Source organism: Zalophus californianus, chromosome 13, assembly GCF_009762305.2.
Source record: "Zalophus californianus isolate mZalCal1 chromosome 13, mZalCal1.pri.v2, whole genome shotgun sequence".
Classification (NCBI taxonomy): domain Eukaryota; kingdom Metazoa; phylum Chordata; class Mammalia; order Carnivora; family Otariidae; genus Zalophus; species Zalophus californianus.
The window spans coordinates 32,943,515-32,964,791 of NC_045607.1; the positions used below are offsets into that span (position 1 = coordinate 32,943,515).

General features: G+C 47.9%; 1 protein-coding gene across 1 annotated transcript in view; it reads left to right on the forward strand.

The window, feature by feature from the left end:
* The window catches only part of GABBR2 (gamma-aminobutyric acid type B receptor subunit 2), a 343,152-nt gene that overhangs the window by 224,032 nt on the left and 97,843 nt on the right, over nucleotides 1–21,277 (forward strand). Inside the window, exon 8 of the mRNA XM_027616869.2 lies at nucleotides 21,176–21,236. Coding sequence (XP_027472670.1) covers nucleotides 21,176–21,236 — 61 coding nt within the window. The remainder of the gene's footprint in view (nucleotides 1–21,175; nucleotides 21,237–21,277) is intronic.

The following is a 21,277-nucleotide window of genomic DNA, read 5'->3' on the forward strand; positions in this document are numbered from 1 at the left end:
TCAGCTCCCACTCCCTACATAACACACCCAAGTACCAGTACGTCAAACATCTCATTGCCTGGGGACTGTGGCCCCAATAAGCATCTGACAGGGGTAGGCTCTGAGTCCTGGCTTAGGTGCAGCAGGGACCCCTGTAATTACATAGCTGCATGTTGGAAGAGACTGGGTATACTTTGTTTTTTGTTTTGTTTTGTTTTTATAGTTTTTATTTATCTATTTTGCGAGAGAGAGAGAGCGAGCACATGTGCACATGCGAGCACAAGTCGGGGGAGGGTCAGACAGAGGAGAGAGAGAATCCTGAGAAGACTCCCAAGTTGAGCATGGAGTCCTACATGGGGCTTGACCTCATGACCCTGATCATGACCTGAGCCAACACTAAGAGTCGGACGCTCAACCGACTGAGCCACCCAGGCGCCCCTGTACTTTGGAGAGACACCAAGAGAAATATTTCAAGGTTCTAAGGGGTCATAGTAGAGAGACTCCATACCTGCTGGAGAAGATAGGATGAGGCCATTAGCCGATCTTTCAGTGATTGACTCACTCATACCAGGCCCTGTGTTCATGGGAATACAGGAGAGAGTAAGACACATTCTACACCTGTGCTGGTCACGGTGGTCACCCCTAGCCTCATTCAAGAGCATTTAAGATGTGGCTGGTACATAAATGTAAAAAACACACCGATTTCAAAGATTTAGTACCCCAAATATGTAAAATATCTCATTAATAATTTTTATATTGATTACATTTGAAATATTATTGTGGATATATGGGGTTAAAAAATTTATCATTGACATTAATTCTACCCATATTTTTTTTTACTTTTTAAATATGGTTGCTGGGTGATTTAAAATGACATATGCGGCTCATATTCTATTGGTCACCATGAGGTGACCATGAGGTGACCAAATGACAGTTAAACCAGAGATTTAACCTTTGAAGTCGCTCCTGGCCCAGTGGTAGGGACTTCCAGTCAAGACAGTCGGGCTGGACCTCAAAGGACAGATAAGGTTTGGAAAATCAGAGACAGTGGGAGCAGGGAGGAGAATGTTTTATAGAAATAAGCATTTGGACCCTGCCCTCTTAAGTGGAGTAGTGCATCCCTCTAGACCTTAAAAAAAAAAAAAAAAACTATACCTCTAGGAAGTTTTCCTCAGGAAGCAGTGGTGATATGAGCAAAGACATGGCCCTACTAGAGCACTCAAGGAAACATGGTTTGTCTTGGTGTGGGCAGGGGAAAAACTAGAAATAACCGAAATGTCCAATGCTTGGACTAAGCTAAATAAATTTTGATGCATCTATGCGGTAGAATTATTGGCAGCCATTAGAAATAGGTGTTACAGAACACTATCTAATGACATAGAAGATTGTTTGTAATATATTGTTTAGTGGAAAGGGGGCAGATCGCAAAGGTTTTCGTGGCAAATCTTTACTTTTGATAACAAATTTTTAAATATATAAATATATAAAGACCAGAAGAATGTACTCCAAGATCTTAGCAGTGGTGTCTCTGGGTAGAATTCATTCTCTTTGCTTATTTCTCCTTTCCAAATTTTCTACAGTGAACATATATTACTTTAGATCTTGGTTTAAAAAAAAAAAAAAAGGAAGACTTAAAAAACATATTAACTTTAAAAGACCTACATTTTATTCCAGTATTGGCCCTTACTAGCCAAGGGACTTTAGCTAATAAGCTCTTGGACTCACTTTTCCCATCTGTACAAGAGGATATATGAATACTTGGCTCATAGGGTTGTCATGAGGACTAAGGGACACATGGCTAGCTGGCACGGTTCCTGGCACCTGTAGGCTCTCAGCCATTATTGATACTCTTCTCCTTTCTGTCCCATTCTATCTTAGAGGGACCCTGATTCTCACTTAGAAATGAATGGAGCAGGGAAGGGAGAAAAGATGGAAGTAAACATCAGAGAGGCCTTGAACATGTCCTGCTCTCCTGTGAGCTTCAGTTTTCTGAGCCTAGAGGAGCTTCTTTCTCCTCAATGCCAAACTCTAGTGAGTTGGATCCCCACTACTTGGGGTCCAGTTAACTGAGGGCATGTTATGTCATTTAATCTGAGTATGTAGGAAAAAAAACATGGAGGGTGCCTACCATAGGCCTTAGGCCAGCCTGAAAAGCTCTTGAGGTTTGAGACCTTAGGGTATATGCAGTGAATGACTGTTGTGACAGATCAGCTCTAGACTGGCTCTAGTAGACCCTTAGTGTGATAATATGAAGAACGCAGAATTTTATATATGCATATGTATGTATGTTCTACATACATAATACATGTGTACATGTATATTTTTACAGGCCCACAGTATGTGATAAAACAGTGACCTAGATTCTCCCTCAGGCACATGGGATCTTTAGTAGGCCATATGTAGTGATAGTTAATCCATAGCACCACCTGTCAATTCCCCTTTAGCAATCTGGCAGGGTCCCTGCGGTGTGTACAGGCTCTACAGTGCTTTTCGAAATGTACCAGAAAAATTCCCTGTTCATCCTCAGATCTAGTAATTCTGTCAACTGGCTTATGAAGAACTGCCTCAGTAATCCATGTTTAATGACCTTAGCCACTGGACAGCTGTCTCAGGAATTCAAGTCTCTTATGAACAGAGTTTTCTGAGGTTCTAAACTTCAATGTAATGTAAACATGTCCTGTTCCGCCCCCCCAGCAACGGGATGTGGAGATGTGCAGGTTGGTGTCTTCTCCTTGGGCTCACTCTCCTCAGCCCAGCTTGTATGAGGAGTAGTGACCATCACAAGAAATGGGATTTATCACGTCTCCCCCGTGGGACAGTCATGGACCTCGGCTGGGGCTGAGCTCTGTGCCTCAGTTCATCTGTAGGATGATGGGGATATTGGCTGGCATGGTCGGAGCAGGGGCTCTCCGATCTCTGCGGCCTGTGACTCTGTGACTCTGAAGTAGTGAAAGAGAAAAGGTTTTCAAGATGGGAACCAACATTTACTAAGCGCCCAAAGTACTGAGTTTCCCAGGAGCAAGCCCTGCCTGTGGAGCAGACGTGCTTAGTACCATTTTATACAAGAGGAACCCAGTTCAAGAGGCCATGTAGCATGCCCAGGCTCATGAGCTGGGAGGTGACAACTGTGCCCAGGATCACAATGTGGGAAATGACAACTGTGCCCAGGATCACAATGTGGGAAGTGACAACTGTGCCCAGACTCATGAGCTGGGAGGTGACGACTGTGCCCAGGCTCACAGCGTGGGAAGTGACAACTGTGCCCAGGATCACAACGTGGGAAGTGACAACTGTGCCCAGACTCATGAGCTGGGAGGTGACGACTGTGCCCAGGATCACGAGGTGGGAAGTAACAATTGTGCCCAGGCTCATGAGGTGGGAGGTGACAACTGTGCCCAGGCTCACGAGGTGGGAGGTGACGACTGTGCCCAGGCTCATAATGTGGGAAGTGACAACTGTGCCCAGACTCATGAGCTGGGAGGTGAAGACTGTGCCCAGGCTCACAGCGTGGGAAGTGACAACTGTGCCCAGGATCACAACGTGGGAAGTGACAACTGTGCCCAGGATCACAATGTGGGAAGTGACAACTGTGCCCAGGATCACAATGTGGGAAGTGACAACTGTGCCCAGACTCACGAGGTGGGAGGTGACGACTGTGCCCAGACTCATGAGCTGGGAGGTGAAGACTGTGCCCAGGCTCACAGCGTGGGAAGTGACAAGTGCCCAGGATCACAACGTGGGAAGTGACAACTGTGCCCAGGATCACAATGTGGGAAGTGACAGCTGTGCCCAGGATCACAATGTGGGAAGTGACAACTGTGCCCAGACTCACGAGGTGGGAGGTGACGACTGTGCCCAGACTCATGAGCTGGGAGGTGAAGACTGTGCCCAGGCTCACAGCATGGGAAGTGACAACTGCCCAGGATCACAACGTGGGAAGTGACAACTGTGCCCAGGATCACAATGTGGGAAGTGACAACTGTGCCCAGGATCACAATGTGGGAAGTAACAACTGTGCCCAGACTCATGAGCTGGGAGGTGACAGCTGTGCCCAGGATCACGAGGTGGGAAGTAACAATTGTGCCCAGGCTCACGAGGTGGGAGGTGACAACTGTGCCCAGACTCATGAGCTGGGAAGTGATGACTGTGCCCAGGCTCACAATGTGGGAAGTGACAACTGTGCCCAGGTTCACGAGGTGGGAAGTGATGACTATGCCCAGGTTCATGAGGTGGGACGTGACAACTGTGGCCCAGGCTCAGGAGGTAGGAAGGGCAGAGTCCAGGTTTCAGGCCTGATGTCAACCCCCTCTAATGCCCATGTTCTCTTTACACTCTCATCCACTCCCCCACCTCCTTCAGTGGAATCCTTTGGAACCTCAGTTCGCTCTGTCATGTTTCCCCAGAAAAATCTATACAGCTATCAGCTCGACTCCTCCCTCCACCTGCTGATCTCTGCTGACTCTGTGAACTCCCCGCCTCTCTTCTCTCTTCTCTCTCCCCTCTGCCCCTCATTTATTCTGGCTCTCACATTTACACACTCACCAGATTATTCTTCCTAAATAATCTTTGTCCACGTTATTCCTGATTAAAAGCCTTCCCTGGCTCCGCACTGCCTACAGATAGAGCTTGGCGTCTTGGGAGCTCACCTTCAGCCATACCTGTGTTGCCAGCTGTTTTTCCTCATGCTGCTCTTCACACGGAAGAGATGTTAGTGGCTCTCCCACACACACATCAACTTTTCAACCTTCACAGCTGCGCCTATGGGCTGTTGGGGGGTCTTTTTGTTTGTTTGTTTGTTTTTTCTACTATCATCTTCTCAACCATGCATTTATTCAACGAGTAATTTTTTGAGAACTTACTATGGGCCAAGCACTGTGTTGGAGGCCAGGAATACAGCAGTGAACCAAACAAACAGAAATCCCTTCCTTCAGAGAGTGGACAACCTAGTGCAAGGAGAGAGTCAATAACCGGCATGTTAAGTATGTAAATTATATAGTATGTGAGAAGGCAGCAGTTGCTATTTAAGAAGGAAAAAGAAAGAAATGTGCGGGAAGGGAAGGAGAATTGGAAATGGCACCCGTGGAGGGGGAGGCAAGAGAAGTTTTTAAACAGGATGGCCAGAGGAGGCCTCACTGAGGGCAGAGGCATTGGGAAGGTGGTGCATGAGAAGAGATTTGAAGAAGGTGTGAGAGGGATCCATGCTATGACCAGGGGAAAAGTGATCCAGGCAGGTGGACAGCAGTGTGAAAGCCATGGTTGACAGTGTCTTCAGCACGTGGGGTAGGAGGAGCTTCTACTTCCGGCCAAGATGGAGGAGTCACAGGGACTGGATTTACCCTCTTGCCTTAGGCAACTAAAAAACCAGTCAAATCATGGGAAACAACAATTTTCCAACCCTGGACTACAGACAGCAGAGGAGAGTGACCCCTGAGAGAAGGGACACAAAGGATGTGAGCCTGACAATTGCCCAGCTTACTGCCTGGAGAGTTTGCAGTTCGTGGCACAGGAAGGGTGGCCCTGACACAGCCCCACAGTCCGCCAAGTTGACAATGTGAATTGAGACAGAATTGAAATTTTGAATTAAGAGAGACCAAAGAGGCTAGAATTTGCAGGCAGAAAAGCGGAGGGAAGAGAGGCAGGGCAGCTGAGAGCTCCAAGGGGCCGCCTCAGGTCTTCAGCTGCGGACTCATCAGCACCTGCTGATATAGTGAAGAAACCACCTGAGACCAGGGAAAGCACCAGCAGAAAGGAACAGACAGAAGGATCCTCAGAGCTCCTGCAAGGCCAGGAATCATTCATGTTCACAACAGCCAGGGTGAAAAACTTCAGAATGGGAGGTACTCAGAAGGCCAGGAATCATTCATGTTCACAACAGCCAGGGTGAAAAACTTCAGAATGGGAGGTACTCAGAAGGCTGTTGTCCTAGTAGTCAACCCTAGACTAAAGGTAGCTCTGGTCCTGCCCAAGAAAGCTTGAAGCAAGCCTCGAAAGGGTCAAAGTCATTCCAAGTAACTTAATTATGTCCCAAAGCCTAAGAATATTTAAAGGAATATTCAAAAATATCAAGCACCCCGTGATGGGTCTGGTATCTCATCAAGAATTACCAAGCAGGCAAAGAAGCTGGAGTGTGTGGGAAGCGCAAGGAGGCCACTGTAGCTGGACGGTGTCAGTGAGGGGAGATGCAGAGACACCACCAGAGAAATCAGAGGCCAGATTTCACTGGTCCTGGTAAGCCCTGCAAGGTCTTTGGCTAACTCAGTAGTCAGGAGAAGATGTTTCTTTTCTTACCTACCCTACCGGACCGAAAAGTGCCCCTGCTTTGTTCCAAACTTGCTGGGGACCATGGAGCAATTGGCCCTACCTTATCAGGGTAGCCTTGAGCACACACCTGCCCACTACCAGCCTTCACACTGGACTCCCAGGAGTATCGGCTCAATGCAGAAGCAGGAAGAAGAGGAGAGTATGGGGGGGCGGTGGAAGGTACTGAAAAGAGGACATTTCCCATTTGGGACAAGAAAGGTCTGGAGGACCTTCTTCATCAGTCCTGCCTTGCAGTCTCAGATCCCACCCCCGAAAGATGTGTGACTTTGGAAAATCTTCCTAACCACCATGACTTGTTTGCTTGTTTGATGAAAATTAATAATGGAGTGCCACCTACATCTAAAGAGAGTTTAGAACAGCTTTCCATAACAGGCATGTACACAGCAAGGTCACTGAAACAGAAGTCAAAAATCTAAAATCATACAACGTGAGGACGAAATATATTCCAAAAACCTAGGGTGGTGTAGTGAACTTAACGATGAGTTTAAATGAACTGGCTGCCAAGTGATGAAGAGAACTGAACCTCATTTTCTCCATCTGCAAAATGGGATTAATGATCCCTGCCCAGCCTACCCCAGAGAGCTACTATGAGGATCATCAAGGCTGTCTAGATGAGGATATGCTGTCAGGACTCTTCTGGTGCAAGTAATAGGAAACCGTCCTTACCCAAAGGTAACAGTGAAGCCCAGAATGAGGCTTCTCGATCTCTCCATTGCTGGGACTGCTTCCTCCTGTGCCAGCTCCATGCTCAGCCTCTGCACAGGTACTTCTGGATCCCATCATCACTGCACCAAGTCCAGCAGAAGATGGAGCTCGTTTCCCCAGTAGTGCCAACAAAAATCCCTGGACGTGAGTCCCCCTTGATTGGCTGGCTTGGGTCACGTGCCCAGACCTGAACCAACCACTATTACCAGAGGACCACACTGATTGGCTTAGTCTAAGTCATGTGATTCAGCCCTGCTTAGAGAAAGTTTCATAGAACTTCAAGGTAGAGTGGGGCCAGGTGAATCTCAGGGTTGGCGTTTCTATCTTCTCTGCCTCTCCTCCAACAGATCCATTCTCTGCCCTTCTCTGTGCTCTGGGAAGCTGTTCCTATGGTCGACATCACCTGGGATCCATTGTCCTCGGCTTCTGGTTGGATTTAGCCAGTGGGGAGTATGGGCAGGAGATTGGAGGCCAAGAGGAGAGAGAGAGATCAGGATGCAGCCCTCAGCCTTGCTTTGGTGCTGTATCTCCTGAAATAAATGTGCCCTCCTTCCAAGGCTATGGCTCCCCCTCTGTGTCTCCTACTCTTGTGAAGCTCTGAGGACACTATTTCTTCCCTTGCTCCTCTGCTCTGAGGTATATAACAGCTCCTGCCATTGCTAGTCTATGGGCACAACACTGTCTTTTGTCTGCTCTCATAATCTGTTCCCCCACTCTGTAGTAGTCCTTAATTAAGGGTCTTCCTTTGAACCATCCAGGGTGAATTCTCTTACTTCCTGTGACCCTGTATTTGTTATCTGTTGCTTCACAACAAATTAGCCCAAAGTGTCGTGGCTGAAAGCAACAATAAAGATTTATTATCTCACGTAGTTTCTGTGGGTCAGGAATTCAGGAGTGATTTAGCTGGAAGGTTCTGGTTTAGGGGCTTTAATATATGTATTTGCAGGCAAGATGGGACTGCAGTCATCCTAAGCCTTCCTGGAGCTGGAGATTTGTTTCCAAGATGGCTCACTAACGTGGCTGGCAAATTAAGGGTGGCTGTTGGCAGAAGGACTTGGGCCCTCATCACATGGACCTCTCCATAGGGCTGCTTGGGTGTCCCCACCACATGGTGGCCAGCTTCCACCAGCATAAATGATCCAAAAGAAAGCAAGACTGAAGCTGCAGTGTCTTTGTATGGTCTAGTTTTGGAAGTCACACTCTGCCATTTCTGTAATATCCTACTGGTTACACAGACCAGCCCTGTTCAGTGTGGGAGGGGACTGTACAGGTTGTGAATACCCGTAGGTGAGAATCACCGGGGCCATCTTAGAGAGTGGCTTTCACAGCCCCTGACCAACATCATCTCTAAATTAAAATCAGGGTACTGTTATCATTCAAAGCAGGATTAGCTGGTGAGCAAGAAAAATAAATGTCCACTGCACAGTGTTTGATGGCTATAAACCAGGTGCAAATCCTATCAATATAGGGAATTGAGACTCTTAAATTCACCAGCTGTACCCATAAGTTGGGTCTTAGAAGAGCCCCTGTGGTTGGGAGTGAAGACGGCCTCAAGCCCAGGCGAGAGGCAGGAGGGAAGAGAGAACCCATCTTAAGCAAAAAGGTTCCTAGATTTATCTTTCCGAGCTTCAGCTGGCCCCACTCTGGCCTGAAAACGGCTTCAGACACACACCGCGTGTGTTCCTGGTCCACGCCTGGCATTTCTCAGCCTTCATTCTGGTCTGCTGCTAGAAGTAGCCTCCTGACTGCCCTCAGCCTGAGACTGCCTCAGGAGGTGGGGCTTTCAACAGCTGCTCTTCCCTCCCTTTCCGGTTTCCCCCTGCTGACTCCTGTCTCTTTCCTCCCCAGGAGAACTAGTGGAAGATTTTTTAATTGATGGAAGATTTTTAGGCTTAGCCCATGAAGCCAAGTGAATAGTCCCCAATCCCCATATGGAGCCATCTGGGTTTCAAATGGGGGAGCTGAGCCAAGAGGGAGAATGGGTTCTCAATCAGGCATGCCAGGGACACCTTCCTGCCAGCCCCGCCTGCTGTTTCCGAGGTGGGAGGTGGGACTGGTGACTCATCGGGACTGAGAGCTGAGGGCCACTGGGGCTGGGAGGAGCCTGGGAGACTGTCACATCAGTACCCCTTGCCCTTGGCCTGCCTCGTGTGTTATGCCCTCATGCGTGTTCACACTTAGACACATCCACACATCGGCAGATGCAAACTCACACCCTGACTACTGTACAGATGGAGAAACCAAGACACACTCAAGATTGAGAGAGCCTCCTGCCCAACCCTAGCCTCTATGTGTAACCTGATGTCAGCCATTGGGAGCTTGGAAAGGTTCTCAGGAAGCGCCATCTCTCAGTTCAGGGATAACCACAACCAACCTCAAGATTTCTTCACATTCCTGCGGGCTTGCACTCTCATGGTCCTGCTGGTGCTGAATTCATTCAGGATTTGGACCATCCCAGATCCCTGATGTTTTTTTCCCTCAACTCTGGGCCCCAGTGATCCATGCCGGGAATACAGACCCCTCCTCCATTATGACAGTCACACAAAACAAAAACAAACAGACCTGAAAGCCATCCCCTTTTATAAGGACCTGTGAGGGGTTCCAGGGAAGATCTGGGGGTCGGGGAGAGGGGGTTCGTACCACAGAATGTCATTTGAAGGACTTCAGGTTGGACCTTACTTGTTCCTGATCTGGTTCATGCTCTGCCACACAAACACACACCCCCTCCCCCGTCTTAGGGGCCGCTTACCCTGCGGTGGTCTCACCAGGCCTCCCACCCCTCTTGGGCCTTTTTCTCTGCAGAGAAGATAGCTCCCTCTTGTTGTCCCAATGGAGGTTCTTACCTTCCACCCAGGAGGCTAATCAAGGTTCCTTCCTACACCAAGATCATTTCCTCTTAGGAGGAATTCTGGGCCCAGCTTTCAGATAATACAAACTTGATCTCCTTATACACTAGGAGACTACCACCAAGGGATGAGGGGGCCCCAAGCTAGAAGCCGGGCGGCCCGCCTCCCAGCACAGGGCCCTTTCTGAAGCCCCTGTCCGTGAGCTCCGCAGCCCTGCCCATTTTTCCTGTACTGTTACTGGGCACCTTTCTCTCGCTCTTCCTGGTCACCCTGCAGCCCAAGCCGTCTGGCCTTGTGCCTGGACTGCTGCAGGACCAGCTGCTTTGTTTGAGCCCTGCCCACACCTCCCTCCGCCCCAGGCCAGCCTGCAGCCCACCCTGGCTTAAAGTGAAAATCCCAACAGATTGCAAATTGCCTGTCTCAGACTTTCAGGTCGACTGGTCAGCAGTTTGGTTTTCCTGGTGGAGACTAAGCCACTGAACAAAAATAGAACATACAGTAAAGCAAAATTAAGTATTTCTAATCAGGGGGTTGCTTGCATCTGCAAATGACCAGGAAACTCGAAGAGGGGTTGGGGGTGGGGGCAAAAAGCCTGGGGGAGGGTCTCGTGATGTGCGGCTTTAGAGCGACAGAGTCACCCCGGAAGCTGGGCAAAGACCCCAACTCACTGGGCGCAGGTAAGGAGGGCACAACCATCTGTCTGCCAAACCAGAAAGCCATTCTTTACTTCTCCACCTTCCTCAGCCCTCACGTGGGGTATCTCTGAGCCCTGTGGGTTCCACCTCCTTCCCATCTTGGGAAGTATGGACCACTCTCCAGCCATGTCATCCTCCTGGATTCCGCAATCCATCTGTCCATCCACTTGGATTCTGCAGTGGCTCCCAACTGGCTTCCTTGCACTCAGTCTCCCCCTCATGCCCATCCATTTTCCACACAGCACCAGAGTAGCTTTTTTTTTTCAGCTTTATTGAGGCATACTTAAGAAATAGGATTTATATCTATTTAAGAGGTACTCTGTGATGATCTGATATACATATGTAATATGAAATGATCGCAAGCATCAAGCTAGTTAATACAGCCCTCATAGCCATCACCTCACACAGTTTTCATTTTCTCTTTCTCTCTTTCTTGCTTTCTTACAGTGAGAACACTGAAGATCTACCCTCTTAGCACTTTGCAAGTTTACAGTATGATATTGTTCCCTATAGTCCCCATGCTGTTCATTAGCTTCCCCGGAACTTATTCATCCTGCGTAACTGAAAGTAGGTCCCCTTTGTCCAACATTTCCCCATTTCTCCCTCCCTCCAGCCCCTGGCAATCACCATTCTACTCTCTGCTTCTAGGAGTTTGACTCTTGTAGATTCTACACATAAGTGATATCATGCAGTATTAGTCTTTCTGTGTCCTTCTTATTTAACTTAGCATGACGCCCTCCAGGTCCATCCATGTTGTCACAAATGACAAGATTTCCTTCTTTTTAAAGAGGACCTTGGACATGTTACCTCCCGGTTTATAATAACCCTTCTGTGGCCCCCATTTGCAACATTAGGTCCAAAGCCCTGCCTGATATATGGTTCTTGCCTTCCTTGCCTCCAACAACCTCCCTACCCCTTGCATAACACCCACCAGCCACCTTGCCCTTCCTTCTGGTCCTTCATAGAGCTAAGCTCTCTCTTGCCTCCAGGCCTTTGCAATATGCTTTTCCCTCTGCCTAGAACATTCCTCTCTCATCCTATTTGCCTGCCTGACTGACACTCATTCTTTCCTGTCCCCTCCAACCCCTTCCTTGAGAAAGTGCCCTTCCTTTTGTGCTCATACCTCTGTACCCACCCTCTCTTACCAATTGTCACACTGCCTTGTAACTATCTCTTTTTTTGCGTGTCACATTCATTGGACTGGGAGCTTCTAGGAGACTAGGACTCTGGCTTAATCACTGCATTTCCCCAGGGTCTAGCATAAGCATGCCCTGTCCCAGAGTAAGCACTCAACAAACACAGCGTATGGCACCTGTTCCCCCATTTTCTGTGAGGAAACTGAGGCCCAGAGAAAGGAAGGAGCATAATTAGGGGCACACAGGTGTTCGTGACAAGACTAGAACTAGAGCCCTGAACCTCCCACTCAAAGCCCAGAACCCCTTCTGGCTTAATTGTATAGAAACAGTCTCAGCAAACATCATTCAGCCCCCGGGGGACACAGACCCCAGTACCAACAGCTTGCAGGGTTATCTGGATCTCCCAGCCTGTGATAACCTTTGGGTCTTCATGATAACCAGCTCCTCTGCCTTGGGCTCTTCGTCCCTCTCGGTTCAGGGCAGAGTGGAGCAGGGTGGTTTTGGGAACTGAGGCAGTAGATAGGCAACCAGCCCAAGCCCCTTCTCTGCAGCTCTTCCCGCTCTGATATGAAGTTCCTTTCCCCATTTCTGACAGGAGATTCTCACCCACCCCTTGTGCGGGTAAAAACTAAGCACTTTGCGTTCCTCCTCATGCTTTTTTACTCTGGAAACCCAAGGGGACTGGCTTGGCCACCAATGTGCTGGAGCTGGATCCTACAGGCTCCCAAGAGAGCCAAGAGCTACTTGTTAAATGATCCAGAATAGATGAGCCAGGTGTTAAATGGTAGATAGCTGGAAGTCTGCCTTGGTGGGAGTATTTACACCATGGAAATTCTCTAACACTACAAGCCAGGGCTCCCCCCCCACCACAAGAGCCCATTGTTAAACATTTATCAACACTTCCCTGACTAGCTACCTTCCTTTTCTCTTCCACCTACCTACTCCACCCCTACTCCCTCCTCTCCATCAAGGCTGCTTGGGCCTCCCTGTGATCCCCTGCAAAGAGCTCATTCTCCCATCAGTGGCTGGTTCTTGCATAAGGAGGCAGGATAGCATGTGGTCAGAAGCATAAGCTTGAAGTCTGATTCAGCTGGAGTGAATCCCGGTTCTGCCCACTGGTCACATGACCCCAGGCAAATTTCTTCTCTCACTGCCTCTGTTTCCTCATCTGTAAAACAGAGATAATGATAACACACGGTGCACCGCATTTTGGTTGCTGTTGAGAATTGATTCATGAAGAACAACCCCAGAAAAAAAATCTCAGGTAATGTACACAAATGTTTCAGCAGAGCTAAAAATAACCTGAAGGGTGTTATCTCTGTGTGTTCTGTGACAGAGTCAAGAAAGGATTCATCCCAGGTACCGTTCTTAGAAAACGCAGAGCGCAGCCTGCATCTGTGTCTTCAGACCCCTTGCTCATGGCTCTTTCCGTTCTTCTAAGTGGAGGGGGAAGAAATGTGCTTATGCCTGCATGGATCTCTGGCTCTTATTCATGAAAACTCAAAGCTGTCAGTAAAAATTAATTATTCCAAGAGGGAGTATTATTTTGTTGGTGATGATGTTGCTGTTTTTGCCTGTAAAAAAAAAAATGCTTCCTTATAACATCTTTTCAAAAAAAGTTTTTAATAAAGTTTTCCTGTGAGGAAAATAATACATACTTATTATAGGATGTTGGAAAATATAGAAAAGTCAAAAGAAGAAAAAGTCATAATCACACAACCTAAGAACCAACCAGCATAAACACTTTTATTTGGTGGGAGTGATTTTTGTATCATTGTGAATGTACTATAAATACAATTTTTACCCCTTTTTACTTATGTTATTAGTTAGGATAAGTAACATCAGCTGCTGTAATAAAGAGTTCTCAGAATCTTAGTGGATCAACACAGTAAAAATTGATAATCCTTATATGCAAAGTCCAAAGTGGGTGTTTCTGGTTGGTGGAAATTCTTTCCACATGATGATTCATGGACCCAAGCTCTTCCACCTCGGGTCCCCTCTGTTCCTTGGGCCTCAGAGTTCACTGAAAGACCCTGTGAATCTAGTTGGCAGATGGGGAAGTGAAAGAGCATGAAAGGTCTTGTGGGAGGCTTTCATGGGCCAGATCTGGCATATCATATGGCACTCCTACCCACATTCCATTGACTGGAACTGTCACATGGCCACACCTAACTGTAAAGGTGCTTAGAGGGGCGCCTGGGTGGCTCAGCCGTTAAGTGTCTGCCTTCAGCTCAGGTCATGATTGCAGGGTCCTGGGATCGATTCCCTGCTCCGCAGGAAGCCTGCTTCTCTCTCTCCCATTCCCCCTGCTTGTGTTCCCTCTCTCTCTGTGTCTCTCTCTCTCTGTCAGATAAATAAATAAAATCTTTAAGAATAAATAAGTAAATAAAGGTGGTTAGAAAATGCAGTTTAACCATGTGCCCAACAGGAAAAGGAAATGGATTTGGTGAACAACTAGCCAGTGCCTGGTACAGTCAGAAATCACTTTTTCCAATCTTTTGTAGTTCAATTTGTAATTGAGTGCACAAGTGTATATAACTTAGATTAAGTCACCCCTTGGTTAAAACCCTTCGGTTGCTTCCCCTTGCATTCAGAATTAGGCTCAGCATCCTTGATACAGCCTGTAAGGTTCCACATGACCACCTTGCCAATCACATTCCATGCTCATCTCCTCCTCAATGACCTCTTTCAGCTTCACTGGGATCTTTCAGGTCCTCTGGTTTCCCAATCTCTCTCCTGCCTTGGGAACTTTGCACGTACAATCCCTCTTCCCAGGACCCTCTCTCCTACACTCTTAGCTAACTCCTTCTGATCTCAGTGGAAATGCCACCTCCCCAGAAAAGCCCTCCTTGGCTCACAGTCTGTCTACATTAGGTTTGTGTTATAGTTCTCTCTCGTAGTACCCTGTTCTTTTCCTTCATATCACTTATTGTAGTTTGTAATTATATATTTATCAGTGTATTTACTGTTTAATGTCTGCATCTCCTACCAGACTACACACTCCATGCAATCTAGGACCATGCTGACTTTGCTCACCCTTTATCTGATGCCCGCCCGGCACATGCCCAACACATGTTAGGTGCTCAACAGTGCTGGTTGATTGAAAGCATGTATCAGAACATTTCATCACGTGTCTATCACTGTTTATGTGGCTATTGCCCTATATTGTGGGCATTTCGTTCACGTCTGATATTTTGCTATTCTAAACAAGCTTGACTCCTGTATTACGACTGGAAGGAAAGAGGAGGTGGTCCCACCTCTCTTGGCCCATCTACCCCGACATTTTCTCTTCATCCCTCTCCCCCCCCCGCACCCGCCCCTGCCTTGGGCCACCACGCACTTTGTGGCTGGTGACCACTGGAACCCTTTGGGCCATCTGCTCACGGTCTCCCAGAAGGATGCCCCTCCATTTACTGCGTACCCAGCAGAAGGGTAGCATTGGGGCTTGCTACACCTCCCATCCTGCCCCTCCTCTTAATTCCCTACAAACCCACAGCTCAAAACTCAATGGATACATCAAACTTTTCTCCAGGCTTGGGCCCATCAAAAGCATTTCATTTAAGAAAATATTTTAAATAGTCTGCGAAATATGACTTATTTTAACCTAAGGTACAGGCAGAAAATAAATAATTTTTCACCTTTGTAGAATATGTGGGTGGACCTACACAATTGTTTGATATTTCTCTTTTAAGTCCTGCCATCCCTTGGAAAACAGAAGGCAACTTCTTCTTTAAGCCTACATGATGAGGGTCTCTACCCTTGATGGAAAATCTGACCAGCATTCAAACCCCAGTGTTTTCTTCAAGTCCTCATTATTTATTTGAGACCAGCATCGTCCCGGTTGGACGGCTGGCAGCAGAACCATCCAAGGTGCGCTTGGATCATCTACACAGATAGCAGCGTGACGTGTCAGGACGGGTCCTGTTTCCCCACAGCACAGACCAAGCACTCAGATGAGCATGCATGCTCACACCTCCCAGAGACGAACAGGACTGCCAGAGACGAGTGCACTTAGGGTCATATTAAAGACGGAAATCCTTCCCTAGATGTGCCATGATCTGAGAGACTGTGTCCCTCAGTGGGCCCAGGGCCCCCCGCAATTAGGCTGAGACCAGGGAGTCTTCACTCTGTCCAGCCTCCAGCTCCAGCCCGACATCAGATCACGTCCGGGGCTGGGCATCCCTGCTCTCCACTGTGAAATTGAAAGAGACCAAAAAAAAAAAAAAAAAAAAAGTTCCAACGTAGGGCTTGACCCATACAATTCATAAACTGCTATTAGCATAGATCTTACTCATGCTTAGTAGTGAAATCCTAAAAACGAACAATGGAAACAATTTTTCTAAGAGCAGGCTGCTGGAATCCTTAGTGTACATCTCACTCTCCACTGATTTTCCTGGGGATTCTGAGCTGACAGCAGGTGAAATTCTGCTAACTAGGATTACCTGGAGGAATTATGAGTTACCCTTTATATGCAGCAGCTCTGGGTTATGCCTTTTTCATAAATACCTTTTTTAATTCTCACAAACAGTCCTGACAAGTAGGTATTGAGCTTCCTATTTTTCAAAGAGGAGAATGGACACTCAGAAACACTCCGTGACTATCCGGGGTCACGCTGGGGGCAGTGTTGACTCTTGTCTGGTAAATGCTGAAACGTAAGTTTTTTCCATGTGTTATCCTGTGCATTCTGAAGATTTCTCCGACAAAGAGATTCAGCTTTACTGCTCCTGGGTTCAACCTGAGCTGTTCGTTTGGATCGACTTTTAGGAAACAGACCGCCTTCATTGACATTAGCGACATCTCTTTCAGGAAAAAAAAAGTTCCTTATAAATTATCTACTTGGCGGCTTTACTTCCATTATTTTATTTGCATTCCAGGTCTGCTCTGTGGTCATTGTTCATAAGCTCCTCAGAAGTTAGAATCCATTATCAATCAGCATGCCGTCAAGAAAACAGAAACCACTTCAGGCATTTCAGAGGGAGATTTAATACCGGGAACTGGTTACAACTTTGTTGAAAAGGGCGGAGGAGCGAAACAGGAAGGTGCTGTCACCGAAGATAAGTATTTACAGAAACTACCAAGGCCCTTGGGCTGCAGGAACAAAAAGGGAAACGGTGTGGCCACCGCCTCTGAAATGCACAAAGTGCATGAAGTGGTTTCTGTTTTCTAGACGGCATGCTGATTGATAATGGATTCTAACTTCCGAGGAGTTTATAAGAATGACCCCAGAGCCGATTAGGAATGCAAATAAAATAATGGGGACCCAAGTGCACTGGCCTCTGAGGCTCCTGCCACTGCTGTTTCTGCTGCTGTGGGGACCCCCCCACCGGCCACTGAGCAGTCAGCTTAGAGCCCCCCACGCTGACAGTTGGGGGGCTGCTGGGACCCACAGACACCTGCAGGCACTCAGAACTCCTGCTGCTACAGCCTTAGCAGAGAAAAAAAATAGCTTTTCCCTTATGCGTACTTTCTAAATCTCCCGTGAATGCTTCTCATTAGCAGAACCTAAATGGAAACCAGCTGGCAGGGGATGGTGGGAAATGTGGTTTCTGGACTTCGGGCCCCGGCAACACAGAGGAGGGTATAAAAGAGCGAGTGCGGGCTGTGAGCCATCGGACAGAACTCGGCCACGACGCCGGCCAGAGCTACCAGACTCCACTGCTTTAGAATTCGGCGCATCATATGGATGGGTCTCAAGTGCACATGATCCTCAGTTACAGTCCTGGGATCGCACACGGCAAAAGCTTAAGGAGAGTCATGGCATCTACATATACATAAAGAATACGTGTGCGGGGAGAAGAGCAAAACAAATCCCTGCTCAACCTGAGGTTTAAGAACCAAAGCCAGCCCAGCTTCCTTGGCTGACATGCCAGGCCACGGTGAGGCTGAAGCATGGGCTTCACACAGAATCCACTGCCTTCTCAGTCAGGCTCCTTCAGGTGGCAAGAAAGACAGAGTCCCAGTGACCTTTGATGACGGGGGTCTTAGGTGGGGTTGCCCTGGAAACAGATTCTGAGACAAAGATTTGCATACAGGAAGTCGATCGGGGAGGGCTCTCAGGAACAAGACCCGGGAGGGGGGAAGTGAAGCAGGATGTGACAAAGGGACAAGTGAAATAATGCAACTGTAACCATGGCCTCGGTCATTCCACAGGGACTTCTGGATCCACGGTCCTTCACAGTTGTCCTGAATTGAGGCAAGGGGGTAGAACTTGTCCCTTCATGACCATTGGATGTAGGCTGCGCCCCAGGAAGGGGGCATAACCGTCACTGGCACAGCCCCGTGTGGGAACCGGGCAGCAACCAAGATGCCCGGCAGCTGGGGAAATGAGTGCCTCCATCCCAAGGGGGCCCTGGGGCATGCCGCACACTACAGCGTCTGCCAGACAGAGGGGGCAGGAGTAGGGTGGAAATCCACTCCTGTCCGGGCCACAGTGCCCAGCCACCGTGGCGGTGCCCTCTGCGCTGGCAAGAGAGAGAATCTGGCCACCACCCTCGCCAGAGCCCCCAGTGTCTCTGTGTCTTTGTTTCTACACTACCATCCCATCTCCATCCAGCAGCCAGAACCATCTTCCCAGATCTTACATCAGATCCTAGTACTGCTTTGCTCAGCCTCCCCAACTCTAGGGCTCTTCCCTGCACTTAAAATCACCTCCAGAGCCCTGTCGTGGCCTCCAGGTCGGATGTGACCTGTCCCTGCCTCCCTACCCGCGCCCTCGCCATGCTGGCCCTTCCTGTTCCTGCCCTGACTTCGCACTCTGCTTGGAGTATCCCCCTCTCGCCTTGTGGCCTGTGGCTCTCCTGTCAGCTCTTCAGCGAGCTCTTTCCTGACTGCACAACCAACCCGTCCCTCACCCAGCCACTCCCTCTTACTTTCTTCACGGCACTCTCCACGAACTAAAGTTATTTTGTGCCTTTATTGGCGAACTTGTTTCATTTGTCCCTCCTCATCAAATATAAAGCTCTCTAAGAGCAGGAATCAGCACCTAGAAGCTAAGTACGTGGCTCAGATTAGGCAAATATTTGTGGAAGGGCAGAATTTCATGAAAACCATCTGACTGGCGCGTGGGCTTCCTTGTCGACATTGACTTGGCTGGGACAGTGGTTCCCATCCTGTCAGCCACGGGCAGGGTAGCAGAATTGGCTTTAGCGGTCAGACCCAGCGGGTGCCATGGTAACTTCTTCAGGAAAGAACCAGAAGACACATCTCTCTCAGAAGGGGGCTTCCTGGAGCTTCCTGGCTTCTCTGTGCAGACCACCCTGTATAGCCCAATTACCCATCTGTGTGTCCTTCATTACCCGCCGATGAAGTTCACGGCGGCTCGTGTGGTTTGAGAACTCAGTCACTTGGGGGCTTCTGTTTCTGAGAGGTGAGGATGCCTGGGCAAAGACCCAACAGTTTATCCCTTTGCCGGATGACACCATGTGGTATGGAAGATCTCCTCCCAGGGGTTGGAAAGCTTCCTGGTGCTTAAAATCTTTTTTTTTTTTTTTTCAGCTCTCTGCTATTAAACATTTTAAAATAAAAATTACTACTGCCATTTACTGTGTGCCCATTGTAGGTCCGGAGCTGCACTAGGTCCGTAACTCGGGTGCTCAGGAACGTGCCCAAGGGGGCACTGAAGCCGGGTTTGGGATACTCGGACACTGGCCTCCTTCCACTGCATTATCTGAGAGCTTAAGGAGCTACGTTAGTAAAAATAGTTACTGTGAGGAAAATAAAATGTGACCGCTCTCACTTCAAAGATGGACTAATTTGTTTTGTTTACCAAGTAAAGGGAGTTTCTCTTACCCACCTCGTACTCCAATCCAGTGTCATTCCATCCAAGCTTCGAAGACCATTTCATGTCCTTTTTCATTTAACTAATAATGGTTCTGCAGAATTTGTCCACATTTTATATCTAGAAGTTTTTGGAGTTCCTCAGAGCGTGGCAGGAGGTGGGCAAATTGGGTCCCCACCTTTATCAAACCAAGAAATGTCCTCCTTGTCCCCCCGTCTGCGTCCTTCCCAGCTTTGCAAAGTGCTCTATTTGCATAAAAGTGAGCCTTTTGCACGATGTTCTGTGTTTTTTGATCATCCCTAGAAATCAAATCACAGCGTCCATCTCACCTTACGCTGAAGTGTTTTCACACTCCCGGGAATTGCGTGCTGTCACCTGAATATGGAATTTGCTGGCCATTACTTTCAAACTGATACTACTTGCAGCTGTCTACAGGATTTCAAAGAGGTGTCAAAGTGGCCTTAGAAGGTGTTTCTCGTTCTGAGATCAGGTTGAGTGATTCTCTTTGTTCGAAAAGCCGCAGGGCCTCAGACTTTGGGTTTCCACCTAGGGAAGATACTTCTTGGCACTTTGTCCCAAGCATTGAGTGGGATCCAAAGTATCGTCTATGCTATGACCTGATGATGTGAGAGCATAGTGAGAGTAAAGCGGTGTCCCTTTAAGACCATTGCTTTTCCTAATTGCACGGTAATGGAAAGAGAGGAAGGAATTTATTTCTGGATGAGGAACAACATGCTGTAGTGAAATGGCATGGGCATTAAAATCAAACTTGGATCTGACTCCCAGCAGCCTCACCTACAGTGACCTAATACAGAGCGCATAACCTCTCTTGGTCTCAGTTACTTGATCTGTAAAATGAGGATCATCCCCCTTTCCACTCGAGTTTGCCAAAAAGATTCATTGATATAACGTGTCGATTTCCTGGCACGGTTACAGAATTTTGATGGGTCGTGTATTAGCAAGGAGAGATCCCACCCCCTCTTTATGCTCCCGATTTATTTAGCCCAGCGTATGGAAGCCCGGTATCAGCCAGCAAAGCAGATGCTGCAGATGATGCTGTCCGGAGCCTCCGGGGCCCCTAATGAGGGATGCTCAGCTACCTGTGACACGAGGCAGGTCTCGTTGGCTCAAAAACCTTCATTTTGTGCTGCCCCGTAGCCCATTTATAATTGGGGCTCATGTCACCACTCAGGAATAACTTACAAAAACATTTCTCTGTCCTTAATAAGAAATACTAACTGACCTCCAGCGCCCTTCTGGTTCTCACGCCAAAAAGCCTCAGCAGAGCCATGCATCTTAATGGGTGAGGACCAGGAGCAGAGTCAGGGCCAGGCCCCGTGGGCCTCATCTCTGCCTCCATCTTTTTTTTTTTTTTCCTGCCTCCATCTTTCCAGCACCCTGGAAGACCTTGTCCCAGGATAACGCAGGACACTTGGGGGTTTCATGGATAATCACGATGATAATGATGACACATAGCTCAGCTTTAATTCACATGTGTTCTGTTATTGATTTTGTGCTCCTCCAATTAACCAGGTAAAGTCACAACCAGTTTTAAAACAGTTAGTTTAATTTTGCATCTGCAGCCCCACAGGAATCTATTTTTTTCCCAATATTAATAATCATATTGTACCACTTACGAATTGCAGTTGAGATCAGTAGTGTTTGAGCTAATATGGCATTTCTCTTTTGTTCTTGTTTGTGTTGTTTTGTTTTTAGGGTCAAGTTGTATTCCGGAATGGGGAGAGAATGGGGACCATTAAATTTACTCAATTTCAAGGTAGGCTTTCTGGTGCTTATTCTTTCTAGTTGATGAATTCT